Source organism: Neolamprologus brichardi, chromosome 6, assembly GCF_056152115.1.
Source record: "Neolamprologus brichardi isolate AB-2024 chromosome 6, ASM5615211v1, whole genome shotgun sequence".
In the NCBI taxonomy this organism is placed as follows: Eukaryota; Metazoa; Chordata; class Actinopteri; order Cichliformes; family Cichlidae; genus Neolamprologus; species Neolamprologus brichardi.
This window is the reverse complement of record NC_142109.1, coordinates 3,171,328-3,190,470: the sequence shown is the minus strand read 5'-3', so window position 1 is coordinate 3,190,470 and position 19,143 is coordinate 3,171,328. Positions and strand designations below refer to the sequence as shown.

Below are 19,143 nucleotides of genomic sequence, written 5' to 3'. Positions count from 1 at the left end.
TGAACACAGACATTTTATCCTCTAAACGCTATTCAGTTTATTTCAATCATTAATACTTAAACATGAAAATCATGATTTATACTTCTCACTGGTTCTCTAAAAAAGTCGGGGAACTTTTGGGTCATTACAAGCTTAAGTTTTACCATACCTAAATTATTAAATTATTGAACACACAAATAAAGTCATAGAATATTCATATTGTTTGAGATAGATACCACACCTTGACTTTTTTTGCAGTGTAGGAGAGACCTACATTTTTCAGTTATATGATGTTCTGTCTATCTTCCATTGTTAATTGCCTTTTTCTTGCCAACACACTACTTTCTGCAGTACAATACTGTTCAACCGATGCTCCAGAGGGTATGTAACCACAGTGTGTTCCAACACTGGTTTTATGCAGACAGAAGGGGCTGTAAATAATCCAGAAAAGTGGGAACCCCTATAGCACATGTGTCAAAGTCAAGGCCCGCAGGCCACATCCGGCCCGGCGTACATTTATATCCGGCCCGTGAGATCATTTTATATAGATGTACTATTATTGTTATGCATGGCCTGGCGATATGAGGCGCTAATAATATACAAACTACAGGTCCCACAATGCAGCGCTGCAGCCTCCTTGCTGAACGCTAGGCTAACTGGGAACATTCCCGCGTCAATCAAGTCAAACTTCTGTTATTGCGAAGCTGGCCGCTCACAATGGTGAAGAGAAAAGTTAATTCTGAAAGCAGAGCCTTTCAGCACCAATGGGTGACTGAATATATGTTTACAGACATTGCTGTAAACATATCGTTAGTCTGTCTGTTAGTCTATCTGGTTATTGATGTCACTGCTCTTGCACATGTGCTACAATCAGCTGATTTTAGTTTGCCATATGCCATTACATTTATTTTCATTGCACAAAAGGAGGAGACCATGATGGTAAAGTAGAAACTGCATCCAGGACAAAACAGCTGCTAACACAACTATGGCTCTGTGCAAGCACCTGTGCAGACAGCATGCTAATGCTAAGCTAGCCAAGAGCCATAGATATCAAGCATAATTTAATTATTTTTTTGTGTTGTCTATTTGCTCAGTATGATTTTTTTCTCTATTATCACTTCACTTTTCTTTTAATTGTCTCCTTTTCCCCCTCCAGACGTCCCACAGCATCATGTCTGTAAGGAGGAGGAAGTTGTCGCTGACCAGCAGCTGTGGAACCAGGAGATGAGCTCCAATCTGGACCAGGGGGAACCAGAACCTCCACAGATTAAAGAGGAACAGGAGCAACTCTGTAGCAGTCTGGAGGGAGAGCAACTGGCACTGAAGGAGGAGATTCATGCCTTTATGGTGACTGCTGCTGAGGAAAAAGACCACAGTGAACCAGAACCAAAAAGAGACCATCTCAAATGTGTCAGCTCTGATGTAGCTGTGAGAGAATATCAGGGAGCAGGGAAGAAAGAAGGTCACAATAATGTAGAATACCAACCTACACCAGACAGTCAGTGTAAGTCTGACAAAACTAAAAAGTCATTAAAATGTGATGTTTGTGGAGAAGTCTACAAATATAATTATGAAATGGATATGCATTATAGAATCCATACAGGGGGGAAGCCGTTTTCCTGTAAAACATGTGGGAAAAAGTTTGTACATAGGAATTCTGTAGTGAAGCACATGAGAATCCACACAGGAGAGAAACTATATCATTGTAAAATATGTGGGAAAAAGTTTGTACATCGTTCTCTAGAAAGGCACATGAGAATGCACACAGGTGAGAAACCATTTCATTGTAAAACATGTGGGAAAATGTTCAGCCGTAAAAGTAATTTAACAGAGCACATGAAAATCCACACAGGTGAGAAACCATATCATTGTAAAACTTGTGGGAAGGCATTCAGACGTGGTACTCATTTGTTTCGCCACATAAAAATACACAGATAGAGGTGTACTCTTTTAACAAGATTAACAGTTTAGCAAGCTGTGTAGAGCGCAAAGTTAAACAAGTCAGCGTGGTAACTAATGGTAGACACAGCATGGTAGGAAGGAGGTTATGGTTAGTTTCATTTTAAAAGTAGGCGGCACATTTTGACAAACTATTCTATTGTGCTAGTAAGCACTCTCTGCTTACGGCCAAAGTTTTAGGAGTGACGGCGGTGAGAGAGAGAGTTTTGAGATGTGAGAGATTTGTGACACTAGCGTGTCACTGGAGTGTGTAGTTAGTGTGTTGTGTAGCTGTTGGTTTTGTTTTGTGTGTCAGAACAATGATGCTGAATGTCACAGTTGCTGCCATAAAGCCACCAAAGGCAGATTACAATGTAAACGCTGTCTCCAGGTGGAAAACAGGAGGAGTGATACACCACTGGCTGTCAGGCCTGCAGGTATCAGGCCTGTGATGTTCTCCCCTGTCTTACAGTGGAGAGAAGTAATTTTTTGGAGTGGCACAAATAATCTGTGTGGCATCTTATTTGATGCAGAATCGGAGTGTTCTGTAAATAGTTTAAAGTCTTTCCTGCATTTTTAGGTAAATAGTTGCATGTAACTTTTTTATTTGCAAAACTCACGCATAGGTTTATTAAATTTACAATTTCTATTTGCATTTCATGTTATGAAAATGATTTGTGAAACATGCTTTTTATTGTTGTTACAGTAAAAAAATATATCTGATTTCATGTTGTTGTTCTTTTTTTTTTATTTATTATTAATTGTACTAATGAAAACATAACTGTAAATTCAGATGTGAGGTTGTGCTGAAAAGAATGATACCAAACAAGGCAAGTAGACATGTAGAGGTCAAATCAACCCTGGACCTCAGAGGGTTAAACTTTTTTTCCTAAAGTAACGCAATAGTTACTTTTCCTCGTGGCTCAAAGAGTTGGTAGTTCGTTTTGTAACCGGAAGGTTGCCGGTTTGAGCCCCGGCTCGGACAGTCTCGGTCGTTGTGTCCTTGGGCAAGACACTTCACCTACCGCCTACTGGTGATGGCCAGAGTGGCCGATGGTGCGATATGGCAGCCTCGCTTCTGTCAGTCTGCCCCAGGGCAGCTGTGGCTACAACTGTAGCTTGCCTCCACCAGTGTGTGAATATGAGAGTGAATGAATATTGGAATTGTTCAGTGCTTTGAGGGCCCCAAAAAGCGCTATATAAATGCAATCCATTATTATTATTTAATTACTTTTATGATATTGTAACTAAGTTAATAACTGAGTTACAATATTATAGTTTTTTGAAAACGTAACTACAGGGTGGGCCATTTATATGGATACCCCATAATAAAATGGGAATGGTTGGTGATATTAAAGTCCTGTTTGTGGCACATTAGTATATGTGAGGGGGCAAACTCCTCAAGATGGGTGGTGACCATGGTGGCCATTTAAAAGTTGGCCATCTTGGATACAACTTTTTTTTTTTCAATAGGAAGAGGGCCATGTAACACATCAAACTTATTGGTAATGTCACAAGAAAAACAATGGTGTGCTTGGTTTCAACATAACTTTATTCTTTCATGAGTTATTTACAAGTTTCTCTTTGTTCAGAGGTTAACACATGAGGAGCGGATTGGAATTGTGTTGATATCTGGTGAACGCAGTAACCGGGTCATTGCAGCAGATTTCAATACAAGACACCCTACAAGACCACCCATCTCCCATGCTACAGTTAGCATACTGCTTGCTAAGTTTCGTGAAACTGGTTCAGTGTTGGATTTGCCAAAATGTGGACGCAAGAAAACTGTCACTAATGAAGAAACATCAGTGGCTGTCCTTGCTTCATTCAGCAAGAGCCCACAGCGTAGCACTCGCCGCATGTCACTGGAGAGTGGCATTAGTCTAACATCCCTTCGGCGGATATTAGCTACTCACAAATGGCACACTTACAAACTCCAGCTACTGCAGCATCTCAACGAGGATGACCCAGATCGGTGCACAGAATTTGCAGAATGGGCAAAACAAAAATTGGAACAGGACCCTCAGTTCACGCAGAAGATTTAGTTCAGTGATGAGGCAAACTTTTATGTGAATGGTGAAATTAACAAACAAAACCACCGCTACTGGTCTGACACTAACCCACATTGGATGGATCCCTCCAAGACTGTTGGACCAATAAAAGTGATGGTTTGGTGTGGTATATGTGGTACAACGATAGTGGGTCCATTCTTCATCAATGGAAACCTCAAGGCCACTGGATATTTGAAATTGCTACATGATTATGTGTTTCCCTCTTTATGCACTGATGCTGGCACGTTCCCTGAGTTTTACCAGCAAGATGGTGCACCACCACATTATGGGTGCCAGGTCCGAGCATTCCTAGATGAATAGTTTCCTGGAAAGTGGATTGGTCGTCGTGGGCCAGTTGAATGGCCCCCAAGGTCTCCCGATCTGACCCCCTTAGACTTTTATCTTTGGGGACATCTGAAGGCAATTGTCTATGGTGTGAAGATACGAGATGTGCAGCACCTGAAACTAGGCATACTGGATGCCTGTGCTGGCATTTCTCCTGCGGTGTTGCTATCAGTATGTGAAGAGTGGGAGAAGAGGGTTGCATTGACAATCCAACACAATGAGCAGCACATTGAACACATTTTATAAGTGGTCAGAAACTTGTAAATAACTCATGAAAGAATAAAGTTACATTAAAACCAAGCACACCATTGTTTTGTTTTTTTTGTTTTTTGGCCCTCTTCCTATTGAAAAAAACAAAAGTTGTATCCAAGATGGCCAACTTCTAAATGGCCACCATGGTCACCACCCATCTTGAGGAGTTTACCCCCTCACATATACTAATGTGTCACAAACAGGACTTTAATATCACCAATCATTCCCATGTTGTTACAGTGTATCCATATAAATGGCCCATCCTGTACATAAAGTTTGTCTTTTGCTCAATTTTTTTTTTTTTTATAAAAACATGATTATTGAACAATAAACAAAATGAGATTAAATATGTTATTCGAGCAATCAGACAGGCACCAACAGAGCCCTGTGAATATAACGCAAGATGCGCAGCTTTAAAAAGGTTTTGATCACAAATCACACATTTGAATCAGCAGGTAGAGAACCTTACTTTTTTCTACCACTGTCTGTGCCTGATATTGACACCCCCCCCCCCCCCCCCCCCCCCCCCCCTTATCACCGGTTATCAGTGACGGTCTGCTCTCTCGTGAACTATCAAAAGTGCCAAATACAGTACGAGCACGCCTGAGGGGGTGATTGGGGGGGTGAAAACAGTCCCCCCCAGTGGCTCACATCAGATGTTTTGTGAGCCACTGAAACCAACTTCAGTAGCCTTCAGCTTTCAGGTTCGTTTCTGTGGATCCACCTCCCAGTTTTTCAGATTAGTCTTACAGTGTGGGCTGGATTAGCTGACCTTGAATCCTCCCTTAGTTGCACTGCAATTGGCCAAGAGTGCTGGAGGCTTCCCATGATGCACAGACTATTTCGTCTTTACTCACCTCGTTTCATCTGCTGCACCCGGTTGGGGTGAGAGAAGGAAGACAGTGAGGAAAGCTGGGCATCAGTGGTCAAGAACTGCTCCAGAATCTAATTGCCACCTCCATTCCTGAAAGTTAGAGCTTTTAGCAATGAGGGCGGCGCTTCAGAAAGATTTTGAGAACATATGCATTATGCCCTCTACTGTTTATACAGTGAATAATTTATTAATCCTGTGCATTTTAGTCAAAAGCACGTAAGTGAGACAATCACACGATGGGGTGAGCAACAAGTGTCCAGAGCGCAGCGATGAAGACAGTGGAAGAAGTTTGAAGGAAGAGGAAATGCTGTCTCACCCGTTTGGTAATTGCTTTGTAAACTGCTGTTCACAAACGCTGTCCATCTAATCTGACTGAGCTGGAGCTGTTTTGCAAAGAAGAATGGGCAAGAATTTCTCTAGATGTGCAAAGCTAGTAGAGACATACCCTGGCAACTGTAATTGCAGCAAAAGGTGGTTCTATAAACTATTGACTCAGGGGGCTGAATAATTACACACACTCCACTTTGCAGTTATTTATTTGTAAAAAAATGTTTGGAATCATGTATGATTTTTGTTCCACTTCTCACGTGTGCACCACTTTGTGTTGGTCTTTCACACGGAATTCCAATAAAATTGATTCATGTTTGTGGCTGTAATGTGACAAAATGATGAAAAGTTCAAGGGGGCCAAATACTTTTGCAAGCCATTGTAGGTAAACTGAGACATATGTGAAGCATACAGTGGGTCTGTGTAATGGCTTATTGGGTAGAAACAGGGTCTAAACCAGGGATGTTTTATACAATTATATCTGGCCCACAAGGTAATTTCATATCTCAATTATTAATGTCTCCTCGTATGTGGGAGCTGAATCTTCAGCCCTGCTGAGAAACAGTGTTGGGAAGTAACAGAATACATGTACTCGCGTTACGTATTTAAAATAGAAAATGTGAGTATTCTGGGTTTTTTTAGACATGGGTCAAAATTTGTCATATTGTGTGTGAAACTCTCTGTACTGTTTCGCTAGCTTAGCTCGTAGCCGACCCGTTAGCACCATGGCTACTTCACCTGTCCCTTCTGCACTTTCTTGCTCATTGTGTCAGATGTTTAGTTACTCCTCGGCCTCCTTTAGCAGTAATGATATCTGTAACAAATGTAGCATATTTGCAGCTCTGGAGGCCAGGATTACTGAACTGGAGACTCGGCTTTGCACCCTTCTCTCACCCTTAGCTAGCCAGGCCCCTGTAGCTGGTGCAGCCGAAGATAGCGTAGGCCCCGCTAGCTGTTCCCCGGCAGATCCCAAGCAGCTGGGGAAAGACGGCTGGGTAACGGTGAGGAGGAAGCGTAGTCCTAAACAGAAGCCCCAGGTACACCACCAACCCGTTCATGTGTCTAACCGTTTTTCCCCACTTGGTGACACACCCGCTGGGGGTCAAACTCTGGTAATTGGTGATTCTGTTCTCAGACATGTGAAGCTAGAGACACCGGCAACCATAGTCAATTGTCTTCCAGGGGCCAGAGCAGGCGACATTGAAGGAAATTTAAAACTGCTGGCTAAGGGTAAACGTAAATTCAATAAAATCATAATTCACGTCGGCAGTAATGACACCCGGTTACGCCAATCGGAGGTCACTAAAATCAATATTGAATCGGTGTGCAACTTTGCCAAAACAATGTCAGACTCTGTAGTTTTCTCTGGTCCCCTCCCCAATCAGACCAGGAGTGACATGTTTAGCCGCATGTTCTCCTTAAATTGCTGGCTGTCTGAGTGGTGTCCCAGAAACGATGTGGGCTTCATAGATAATTGGCAAACCTTCTGGAGGAAACCTGGTCTTGTTAGGAGAGATGGCATCCATCCCACTTTGGATGGAGCAGCTCTCATTTCTAGAAATATCGACAAATTTATTAAACCCCTCAAAACATGACTATCCAGAGTTGGGACCAGGAAGCAGAGTTGCAGTCTTACACGCCTCTCTGCAGCTTCTCTCCTCCTGCTACCCCCCCAAAAACCCATCTCCATAGAGACTGTGTCTGCTTCCAAAAAGACAAAAAACAAACTAAAAACCAGCAACAAACAACTTAAACATTTACAAAGAAAGAACAATACAGTATCCACATCTGAACCAAAGAGTAAAACAGTGAAATGTGGATTATTAAATATTAGGTCTCTCTCCTCCAAGTCTCTGTTAGTACATGACTTAATAATTGATCAACAAATTGATTTACTCTGCCTTACAGAAACCTGGTTGCAGCAGGATGATTATGTTAGTTTAAATGAATCAACACCCCCGAGTCATTCTAACTACCAGAAATCTCGAAGCACAGGTCGAGGGGGCGGTGTGGCAGCAATTTTTCACACCAGTCTATTAATTAATGAAAGACCAAGACAGACTGTTAATTCATTTGAAAGCCTGATGCTTAGCATTGTCCACCCCAGCTGTGAAACTCAAAAACCAGTCTTACTTGTTATCATCTATCGTCCACCTGGGCCTTACACAGAGTTTCTGTCTGATTTCTCAGACTTTATATCTAATTTAGTTCTGAGCTCAGATAAAATAATTATTGTGGGTGATTTTAACATCCATGTTGATGCTAAAAATGACAGCCTCAACATGGCATTTAATCTGTTGTTAGACTCAATTGGTTTCTCTCAAAATGTAAAAGAACCCACCCACCACTTTAATCACACTCTAGATCTTGTTTTAACATATGGCGTAGAAACTGAACATTTAACAGTGTTTCCTGAAAACCCTCTCCTGTCTGATCATTTCTTGATAACATTTACATTTACAATAATTGATTACGCAGCAGTGGAGAGTGGACTTTATCAAAGTAGATGTCTTTCTGAAAGCGCTGTAACTAAGTTTAAGAATATAATCCAGCCACTGTTATCATCGTCAATGCCCTGTACCAACACAGAGCAGAGCAGCTATCTGAACGCTACCCCAACAGAGGTCGATTATCTTGTTAATAATTTCACCTCCTCACTACGTACGACTCTGGATACTGTAGCTCCAGTGAAAACTAAGGTCTCTAATCAGAAGTACCTGACCCCGTGGTATAATTCTCAAACACGTACCCTAAAGCAGATGACTCGTAATCTGGAGAGGAAATGGCGTGTCACAAATTTAGAGGATCATCATTTAGCCTGGAGAAATAGTTTGTTGCTTTATAAGAAAGCCCTCCGCAAAGCCAGAACAGCTTACTACTCATCACTGATTGAAGAAAATAAGAACAACCCCAGGTTTCTCTTCAGCACTGTAGCCAGGCTGACAAAAAGTCAGAGCTCTTTTGAGCCAACCATCCCTTTAACGTTAACTAGTGATGACTTCATGAACTTCTTCACAAATAAAATTTTTATCATTAGAGAAAAAATTACCAATAATCATCCCACAGATGTAATATTATCTACAGCTACTCTTAGTTCCATTGATGTTAAGTTAGACTCTTTTTTTCCAATCGATCTTTCTGAGTTAACTTCAATAATTACTTCCTCCAAACCATCAACGTGTCTTTTAGACCCCATTCCTACAAAACTGCTCAAAGAAGTCCTGCCATTGATTAATTCTTCGATCTTATATATGATCAACCTATCTCTAATAATCGGCTATGTACCACAGGCCTTCAAGGTGGCTGCAGTTAAACCTTTACTCAAAAAGCCATCTCTAGACCCAGCAGTCTTAGCTAATTATAGGCCAATCTCCAACCTTCCTTTCATATCAAAAATCCTTGAAAGAGTAGTTGTCAAACAGCTAACAGATCATCTGCAGAGGAATGGTTTATTTGAAGAGTTTCAGTCAGGTTTCAGAGTTCATCACAGCACAGAAACAGCTTTAGTGAAGGTTACAAATGATCTTCTTATGGCCTCTGACAGTGGACTCATCTCTGTGCTTGTCCTTCTTGACCTTAGTGCAGCATTCGATACTGTTGACCATAATATCCTATTAGAGTGATTAGAACATGCTGTAGGTATTACAGGTATTGCACTGCAGTGGTTTGTATCATATCTATCTAATAGACTCCAATTTGTGCATGTAAATGGAGAGTCCTCTTCACACACTGAGGTTAATTATGGAGTTCCACAGGGTTCAGTGCTAGGACCAATTCTGTTTACATTATACATGCTTCCCCTAGGCAGCATCATTAGAAGACATAGCATACATTTTCACTGCTATGCAGATGACACCCAGCTCTATCTGTCCATGAAGCCAGATAACACACACCAATTAGTTAAACTGCAGGAATGTCTTAAAGACATAAAGACCTGGATGGCCACTAACTTTCTGCTTCTTAACTCAGATAAAACTGAGGTCATTGTACTCGGCGCTGAAAAGCTTAGAAATATGGTATCTAACCAGATTCTTACTCTGGATGGCATTACCTTGGCCTCCAGTAACACTGTGAGGAACCTTGGAGTCATTTTTGACCAGGATATGTCCTTCAACGCACATATTAAACAAATATGTAAGACTGCGTTCTTCCATTTGCGCAACATCTCTAAAATTAGAAATATCCTGTCTCAGAGTGACGCTGAAAAACTAGTTCATGCATTTATTACTTCCAGGCTGGACTACTGCAATTCATTATTATCAGGATGTCCAAAAAACTCACTGAAAAGCCTTCAGTTAATCCAAAATGCTGCAGCAAGAGTACTGACAGGGACTAGAAAGAGAGAGCATATTTCTCCTGTTTTGGCTTCCCTTCATTGGCTTCCTGTTAAATCCAGAATTGAATTCAAAATCCTGCTCCTCACATACAAGGTCTTAAATAATCAGGCCCCATCTTATCTTAATGACCTTGTAGTACCATATCACCCTATTAGAGCACTTTGCTCCTGCTCTGCAGGCCTACTTGTTGTTCCTAGAGTATTTAAAAGTAGAATGGGAGGGAGAGCCTTCAGTTTTCAGGCCCCTCTTCTGTGGAACCAGCTTCCAGTTTGGATTCGGGAGACAGACACTATCTCTACTTTTAAGATTAGGCTTAAAACTTTCCTTTTTGCTAAGGCATATAGTTAGGGCTGGACCAGGTGACCCTGAATCCTCCCTTAGTTATGAATATTGATATAAAATTGAATATACATCCCTTGTTTGGGATGTATATTAAATTTCTCCGAGCTGTTTGTGATAGTTGGATCGGAAAAGTATCAAAACTGAACATCATCTTAAAGCAGAACGTAATAAAAAAAATATGTAAGGGCATATTTGGTAAATGGCCTGCTTGGGTTTTTCTCTGTATCTATGAAGCGCCTTGAGGCGACTTTTGTTGTGATTTGGCGCTATATAAATAAAATTGAATTGAATTGAATTGAAACTGATATACAGTGTACAGTACTATGCAACAATCTTGACCCTTCATGTCTTCATCCCAGACTTTCTTGGCATTTTGTAAAGTGGTCTGGAGCAATAGTAGTTCCCCAGGCTTTCCTGTGTGTGTGTGTGTGTGTGTGTGTGTGTGTGTGTGTGTGTGTGTGTGTGTGTGTGTGTGTGTGTGCCATTTAACACCGACTTTTGACTCATTCAAGCATTAAAAAAAGTCCTCTAGCTCAAAATATGAACCAGTGTTTCGTCTGCATATAACAAAAAACTTAATTCAATTCAATTTTATTTATATAGCGGAAAATCACAACAAAGGTCGCCTCAAGGCGCTTCATAGATACAGAGAAAAACCCAAGCAGGCCATTTACCAAATATGCCCTTACATATTTTTTTTATTACGTTCTGCTTTAAGATGATGTTCAGTTTTGATACTTTTCCGATCCAACTATCACAAACAGCTCGGAGAAATTTAATATACATCCCAAACAAGGGATGTATATTCAATTTATACTATTTATATAAATATAAAGATATATATGAGTTCCTTTTTTCTCCTCGTCTTTCCTCATGTTGTGCATTTTCCATGGTTACATCTCTCTGACCCGTAAACCCCATGTGATGTTTGTGTAATGTATGTATGGTTGGAAGGGTAAGCTTCTGCAGTTTCTGCTCTTTTGCCTTTGATATTTTTATATCAATATGATGGATTTGTTTAGTTGTGTATTAAAAACTAAATGAAAGTCAACACTGAAAGCTAAACAGTGAAAATAATTTCCTTTGTTTTTATTCCACAGCCTGTATGGAGGTTAATTCATTCATGGATTTGTTTTCTCTTCTAACTGTAGCCTTGCTGCTCACAATCATCTATTCATTTACTGCAACAAACTGAGACTTTAAAGAGAAACTAAAGGCAACACTCGTGCTGGGGGGCTGATAGGAAGTCTTTAAAAGCTGTATATACTGGGTTGCTTAGATCAGTATTGGATTATGGGTGTATAGTATTTAATTCTGCTGCCAGAACAAGTCTTCGTAAGTTAGATAGCAAGTTTACAAGGACATGGTCAAGATCATCCGACAAAAAATGTTTTCCAACCATGCCGGGAAAAAGAGAAAACGGAATTGAGGAGCTTTGGGTGGACAGTGGGACAGAAAGCAGCTGACCTTACTCTGGACAAGATTAACACAAGTCAAACAATGCCGTTGCCTACAATACCACCATTGATGCTCCCTGATTCAGTGGTAGATTTCACATTGTTAAACAAAAAGAACAAGGAGAAGGGTTTTATCTTAAATTCACATACAGCACAGGAATATTTTAATCAGTATTATAGTTATGTCAAAATCTACACAGATGCATCAAAGAATACAGCCAACCAAAGTGGGATAGCATTTATAGTTCCTGAATTTAATATCAAGGTAGGGAAAAGGTTCAGTGACGATTTATCAGTGTACACAGGTGAAATGGTTTCCATATTGTTAGCTATCCAGTGGATTGAGGAAACGAAACCACTAAGGTCTGTGATATGTTCAGACTCGAGCTCATCACTGGCCAGCTGCAAGACAGTCACTCAGACTGCAGACCTGACATTATTCAGACTTGTTATGATGGGGCTTGTGGTCACATTCTTATGGGTACCAGCGCATCGTGGAGTTAAAGGAAATGAAATGGGAGATAGGACAGCAAAGGTCGCAACAAGGAGACGGATGGTAGATATGGTTATTAGTGTGAGTAGGACGGAGCTCAAGAGTAGAATACGATACAAAATGAAGGAAAGGTGGCAAAAGCAATGGGAAAAAGAGAGGAAAGGGCAGTGGCTGTACAAAATCCAAAGGAAAGTGGGGGGAATGAGAAGTACGGGACGAAATAGGAGAGAGGAGACGATTATATCTCGACTGAGATTCGGACACACTGGTTTAAATAGCACATTATTTTTAATAGGTAAACACTGTACATGGGAGTGTGACTGCAGTAGGGAACAACAGAACATGTTTTATTGCATTGTCAGAAGTATAATATTGAAAGGAGACAACTGATCAAAAAGCTGGACTATATGACAGTGAAGTTTGACTTGATTGATTTTATTTTATTTTATTTTATTTTATTTTATTTTATTTTTGTCATTTCGGGCCTCACTCCACACCAGTTGGTGGCGGTAATTCACCATTTTGCTGTTTGCCAACCATCAATAAACCTATACAGAAGAAGAAGAACACTCGCGCTCTAACGGAACCTCACCACGTGACACATTCGGAAGTAAACACACAAAGGCATCATCACCGTCCGGCGCGTGTGTGTCTGATCACAGAGACTGCTGTATTGTGTTGTGTGAGCTGAGTGTGTGAGCTGCCGCAGTAACAATGCCTTCAGTTCAGTATCTGAGAGAGTTTATCAACGAGCGACTAACTGCTGCTGCTGAACAAATATTCTTGGAGTTTGAAAAAACGATCGTCCAGTACGAGCAAGAGATCGACCGTCAGCGCAGACTGATGGATATCACCTGGAAACCCGAAATAAAGCTGCACAGGACAGGTGAGTGTCACTCTGATGGAGGATCCTAATCACAGCTCTGCGGGACATTTATTATTGCAATTTATTATTTTGGAGACGCAAGTAAGCAAAATGTATTTATATTCCACTTTTCACACGTTTTCAAACCCCCCGCCGTCTTTCGCTACTTAGGTTAAACATATATGAGTCACTTAGATAACTTAAAAATGTTATTGTTTGTCTTTTTTCAGTATTTTATTTGAGTAAATCGGTTTGGCTGAGATCAAAGTTATAGTTTTTATACAGCTGAATAAACGTCAAGCAGACAACTGATTATCAGAAGTGTGAGATGCTCGAGAATATACTCCGGTATCCTGTTATATTTTAGATAGCAAGGAGCAGACGGCTGAGTTTATTAAACTCCACCAAAACAATCTGCAAATTTCATTGAAATTTAATAAACTATCATCTTGTCTTTATTGTTAGTTAGCACATAGCTTAAACATTTAAAGCTGTAAGCTAATGATAGTTATATAAGAACAGATGCATGCTGGTGCAATGAGCTGTACTTTGTACGGCCAATGGATGCATGATCTGATTAGTTGACTAATCGCAAAAATAATCGGTGAGTAGTCCATATCAAAATAATCGTTTGTTGCACCCCTAATTTATATGCCACTTTTGACAGATAAAAATAAATAAAAAATTATATTGGGAACTACAGTGAACGACAGAGAACAACTGCACTCTAAGCTCCACCGAGCCAGATACTTAGTGGTAAGATATATCGAAGAAGGCCGGCTTCACCCCATTCTTGGATCGCAAGAAGTCACTCGGAGACAGTGAAGTCCAACTTCAAATCTGTATTCCGCAAAGCATCTCCATATGGAGGTCACCCATGCCACTACTGATGTGTCGGTGGCGAACGAAATGGCTCTTAGAGCTGGATCTTTGAAGTGAATGACGCAAGCAGGCTCCTTATTGGGAGCCGTGTTTTTTTTCTTCTTTCTCTCACCCTCTCTCTTGCACTTTTTTTTCTGCTTCACTCCGCACGCGAGCCTTGTGCTTTGCGTTGGAAAGAGGGGGGAGGGACGGTAGTTACACACGCAGTAGCACAGGAACAAAGCGGGAGGGAAAGAGGGGAAAGCGTACAAGCTCCGAAGCGCGTACAAAATGCAACAGAAGTGCTCCAGGATGCTAGGCGCAGTGTTGAGCTTTTGTTACCTAGTGGCTACACAAGCCAAGAAGTACCAACGACCGGATTTGGTGTGTGGTAGTAACAAATGAACTATTTGAGTATATATGAGTGCTTGTGTATAAATGCACAAACAATACACATATGCTTTCAATTGTGTAATTTAAGTGATCTAGGTAGCTCTGTTTTGGAAGTTCAGTTAGCGCTAGAAATGTGTTTTGGAGTTTGTACGTGCCTAGTCTCTAGGGGCCAGCATATATATTTATATATAAACATATATAAATAAAACCACTGTTTGTTTGTTTTTTTGTTTTCTTTACATTAGTAGTTCCTTTTGCGCATAACTTTATATTGTTGTTAATAATAAAGCAGCAAAACAACCCGAAGAGTCGGTTGGGAGCCAAAAGAGCCGGTTCTCTAACAAGAACCGGAAATCCCATCACTAGCCTTCAATTCCAGCATTGCAGTTAAGCCAGCCTCCACTTTGTTTTATGTTCCCTGTGTATTCTGAGTACTATGGCAAAAGACGTGGAAACTTGATTTCAAAATAAAAGCTCCTGAAGCATGATTTCAAAATGAAGGCCAACTTCCAGTAAATTAAGAGCACATTCACAAATATCAATTAGTCTTGTTTGCACACTCTAATGTTGGATACAAATGACATACCCTAGTATTCTAGTAGCAACATGTCAATATTAAAGCGATCTTTTGGATTTCTAAGTAAAAGCCCTCTGAATGTTTATTTTTGAACTACTCTTTTAATTAATTCAGAATGGAAAACTCAGGTTTCCACAGACTATTGCAGTTTATATTGACAGTATACAACCCCATAGTGATACCATGTCAATATCAATCATTCTTATTTTGCCTTTCAAAATAATGGCCCTTTCAAATTGACCATATATCGGTGTGCGTTTTCAATGACTTCAGAAAGCCCTAAAATGGAAAATTACAGTTTCCACGGAATAATTACTGTCCATATTGACAGTATTCCATCCCACAGAGATACCGTGTTAATCTCAAGTCATTCTGATTTTGCCTTTCAAAATGATAGCCCTTTCAAATTGCCCATACGGGAAATAATCTTTCAATGAATTCTGATTTCTCTAAAAAGAAAAGTTCTTGTTTTCATTGCATAATTTCACTCTAGATCAAGAGTATGCAACCCCATAATGATACCATGTCAATATCAAATCAATCTGATTTTGCCTTTCAAATTCATGGCACGTTGAAATTGCCCATATAAGACCTTTCAGTGAGTTCGTAGTGCTCTAAATGCTCTAAAAAGGAAAATGTCTGTTTCCACAGGGTAATTCCACGTTAGATCAACAGTATACAACCCCACAGTGATACCATGTCAATATCAAGTCAGTCTGATTTTGCTTTCCAAAATAAAAGCCTTTTCTAATTGCCCATATCTGACTTACTCTTGGAACGATTTCGAAATGTTTTAAAATGGAAAATTCCTGTTTCCACAGGGTATTTCCACTTTAGATCAACAGTATACAACCCCACAGTGATACCATATCAATATGAAGTGAAGTAAAGTGGAAGCATCCTGTGGAAACAGGCATTTTCCATTTTAGAGCATTATGAAATCGTTCCAATAGTAAGTCAGATATGGGCAATTTGAAAAGGCTTTTAGTTTGGAAAGCAAAATCAGCCTGACTTGAAATTAATATGGTATCACTGTGGGGTTGTATACTGTTGACCTAAGGTGAAATTATCCTGTGGAAACAGGATTTTATTTTCTATTTAGAGCATTTTGAAATTGTTACAAAAGTAAGTCATATATGGGCAATTTCAATGGGTAATTACTTTGGAAAGTAAAATCAGACTGATTTGATATTGACATGGTATCACTTTGGGGCTGTATACTGTAAATACAGAGTGAAATTATCCTGTGGAAACAAGAATTTTCCATTTTAGAGCATTTTGAAATCGTTAGAAGAGTAAGTCAAATATGGGCAATTTCAACGGGCCATTAATTTGAAAGGCAAAATCAGACTGACTTGATATTGACATGGTATTACTGTGAAAAACACTGTGGTTGGATAGTGTTGATATAAACTGCAACTAGTCTTTGGAAATACGACTTTTGCTCTTAAGAGCATTATGAAGTCATTGAAAGAGTACTTCAAAAATGAAAATTCACAGGGCTTTTACTTTAAAATCCAAAATAAGATGGCCTTGATATTGACATGTTGCTACTAGAATACTAGGGTATGTCAATTATTTTCAAATGTATATCGTGATAAATATTTTTGGTCATATCGCCCTGCTCTACTTGATATTGATAGGGCGGTATTAGGGTACAAGGTTGTGTCATGTAGATCTAACATTAGAGTTTGTAAACAAGCCTTATTTATATGTTATTATATTCGAAGTCGGTATTTATTTTGAAATCCAGTTTCCACATCCCTTCCCTTAATACTTTGAATACACAGGGAACAGAACACAAACTGGAGGCTGGCTTGACACAAGTGTTTGTTTCGTGGTGTCACACTGTACGTTGTTTACTTTATTTTTTTCATCGTTTTGATGGCCACTGTAGTGCCTATATTAATTTCTTAAAGTTCTCTAATTCTCTTATATTTAAAATAACCACACTTTGGACGGACAAGCAACTGTTTTTACTCGTCGGTTTGTTAGCAACAATGACAGTACAACCATCGTGTGGCTCTGCCGTCCACTTGTTTATTTTCTGCATAAACCAGGGGTGTCCAAACTGCGGCCCACGGGGCAACTGCAGCCCGCGGTCCATTTTTAATAAGTGGCAATTATGAAAGAGTATAATGTACGACGTCATTATTATGAAACCAAACATCAGGCCTATGCATCTTACACTGGTGCTGAGTGAGAGCAGAAATTAAAGCAAAGGGTAGCTCTCCTGCGGGGTCAGCAACAGTATTTTTTTCGTGCTCAAAAGGTCCAGGAAGAGGCTACAAAAGCCAGCTATGAGGTCGCCCAACTCATCGCAAGACATGGCAAGCCTTTTTCAGATGGAGACCTCATAAAACACGGCCTTGTTAAAGTCACCGAAATAATGTGCCCGGAAAAAGTGCAGGACTTCAACAACGTCAGCATGTCCAGAAATCCAGTTGTGCGACGCATTGAAGACTCGTCAGCCAACATTAAACTGCAACTGTCTGATAAAGCTGTGCTTTTGATTTTTACTCCATCGTATGCGATGAGAGCACCGATGCCACAGACACCGCACAGCTGCTATTTTTTATTGCGGGGAGTGGACGAGAGCACGAGCGCTTTAGGTGAATAAAAAATATATTCCACAGTACCCATGTGTTAATGTGCAGGTACACATGCTTCAAATATCAATAATGCACATCAATTCTGTCACTACCCTGCTTTTGCGCACCACTTTCTTATATGTGTTTTTCTTGTTAACACACAGAGTACACACCGCTGTGCACAGCGCACACACACGTAGTCAGCTGATTTCATCTGATGCAGATTTGCTCCTTGGTCAAGTGACATTTGTCTGGATTTTTGGCACAAGTGGCGATCAGCACTGCAGCTGGATGGCCAGATTTACATACCCAGCGCAGCTGATACTCACCAGAATAATTTACTAAAATTATATGGACTCCTGTTATTAAGTCCAGTTCAGTCTGTTAATATTGATAATCATTTCAAACGGACGTTAATAGATGTTTTGCTAAGCCTAATAACTTAAATAATAAACTTGAAATGTACCCGTCCCATTTTCCCCTTTATTGTTTTTTCTCTGTGCTGTAAATCTTCTGTCTAAGAAGAAATCTGAGGCGCTGTTCTGAGAATGAGCTACCAAAGCTTTTTCTGAATAAATCAATAAAGATCCATTTATGGAAAGCTGTGATGAAGGCAGTTTTGTCTTTAATTATATTCAACAATATAACATATTCGACCACTTTTAAGTGATTTTTCTAACTTTAATACAGTAAAGTTAAGGTTATATACCTAATTTCTAGTAAGTGGCCCAGCCCCTCCTATATTTTTATGTATGTGGTCCTCAGTGAAAAAGGTTTGGACACCCCTGACATAAACCTTTCAAAATAAAGCTAAAGATCCTGTTGAGATTTTTCAAAATGAACTGAAATGATGACAAAATACATTATTTTCAAACATAACAATTCAGAATATGCATCAAACAAATTACTTCATGTTTTTATTTGAGGTAACTTTAAATGGTGCTTACAGTCACCACGTGGTTGAAGGGACAGAGAATCCCAGCATGACCAGTGAAGATGAGGCAGAACCAGGTAGCTCAAACAGAAAGATCAGTCTAAACAAATCCAGGACCTTATTCCTAAACGAGGGGCTGCCTCTGTAGCAGGGACATGGTTTGGTTATGAAAAGTCTGACATGGACCTGAAAACTGTACAATGCAAATTACGGTGCAAACTGGTCCAGACCACAGACTTGCATGACAAACCTCTTCTACCACCTATGCAAGAGTCATGTGACAGAGTATGGAGAGCGTTTATAGATGAGAAGCAAAAAAGAGGTGTTTTACATCGGGATATGAGATTTTGGTCATATCGCACATCCCTAGTTTAATGTCTCAATGCACTCTGAAATGAAAGCAGAGTACAAATAAGCACTTGGAGTTAAAAAAGAAATCATGAATCAATTAATAGACCAAAATGTATTCTAAGATTTTTGACTCATCAAAGTTGCCCCCTTTGGCAGCTATAGCAGCTGAACACAGC

At 40.0% G+C, this 19,143-nt stretch overlaps 1 protein-coding gene across 2 annotated transcripts in view; it reads left to right on the top strand.

Moving 5' to 3' along the window:
- Nucleotides 1–19,143, top strand: part of LOC148102398 (uncharacterized) — a 38,156-nt gene that overhangs the window by 9,227 nt on the left and 9,786 nt on the right. The window contains exons 2-6 of one of the 2 annotated variants that reach the window (XM_087841503.1): nucleotides 1,136–1,404; nucleotides 3,495–3,511; nucleotides 3,749–3,762; nucleotides 8,986–9,017; nucleotides 13,209–13,281. In XM_087841503.1, coding sequence (XP_087697629.1) covers nucleotides 1,136–1,404; nucleotides 3,495–3,511; nucleotides 3,749–3,762; nucleotides 8,986–9,017; nucleotides 13,209–13,281 — 405 coding nt within the window. Of the gene's footprint in view, nucleotides 1–1,135; nucleotides 1,405–3,494; nucleotides 3,512–3,748; nucleotides 3,763–8,985; nucleotides 9,018–13,148; nucleotides 13,282–19,143 lie in introns of both variants that reach the window. The other variant, XM_087841504.1, reaches the window with a different exon arrangement.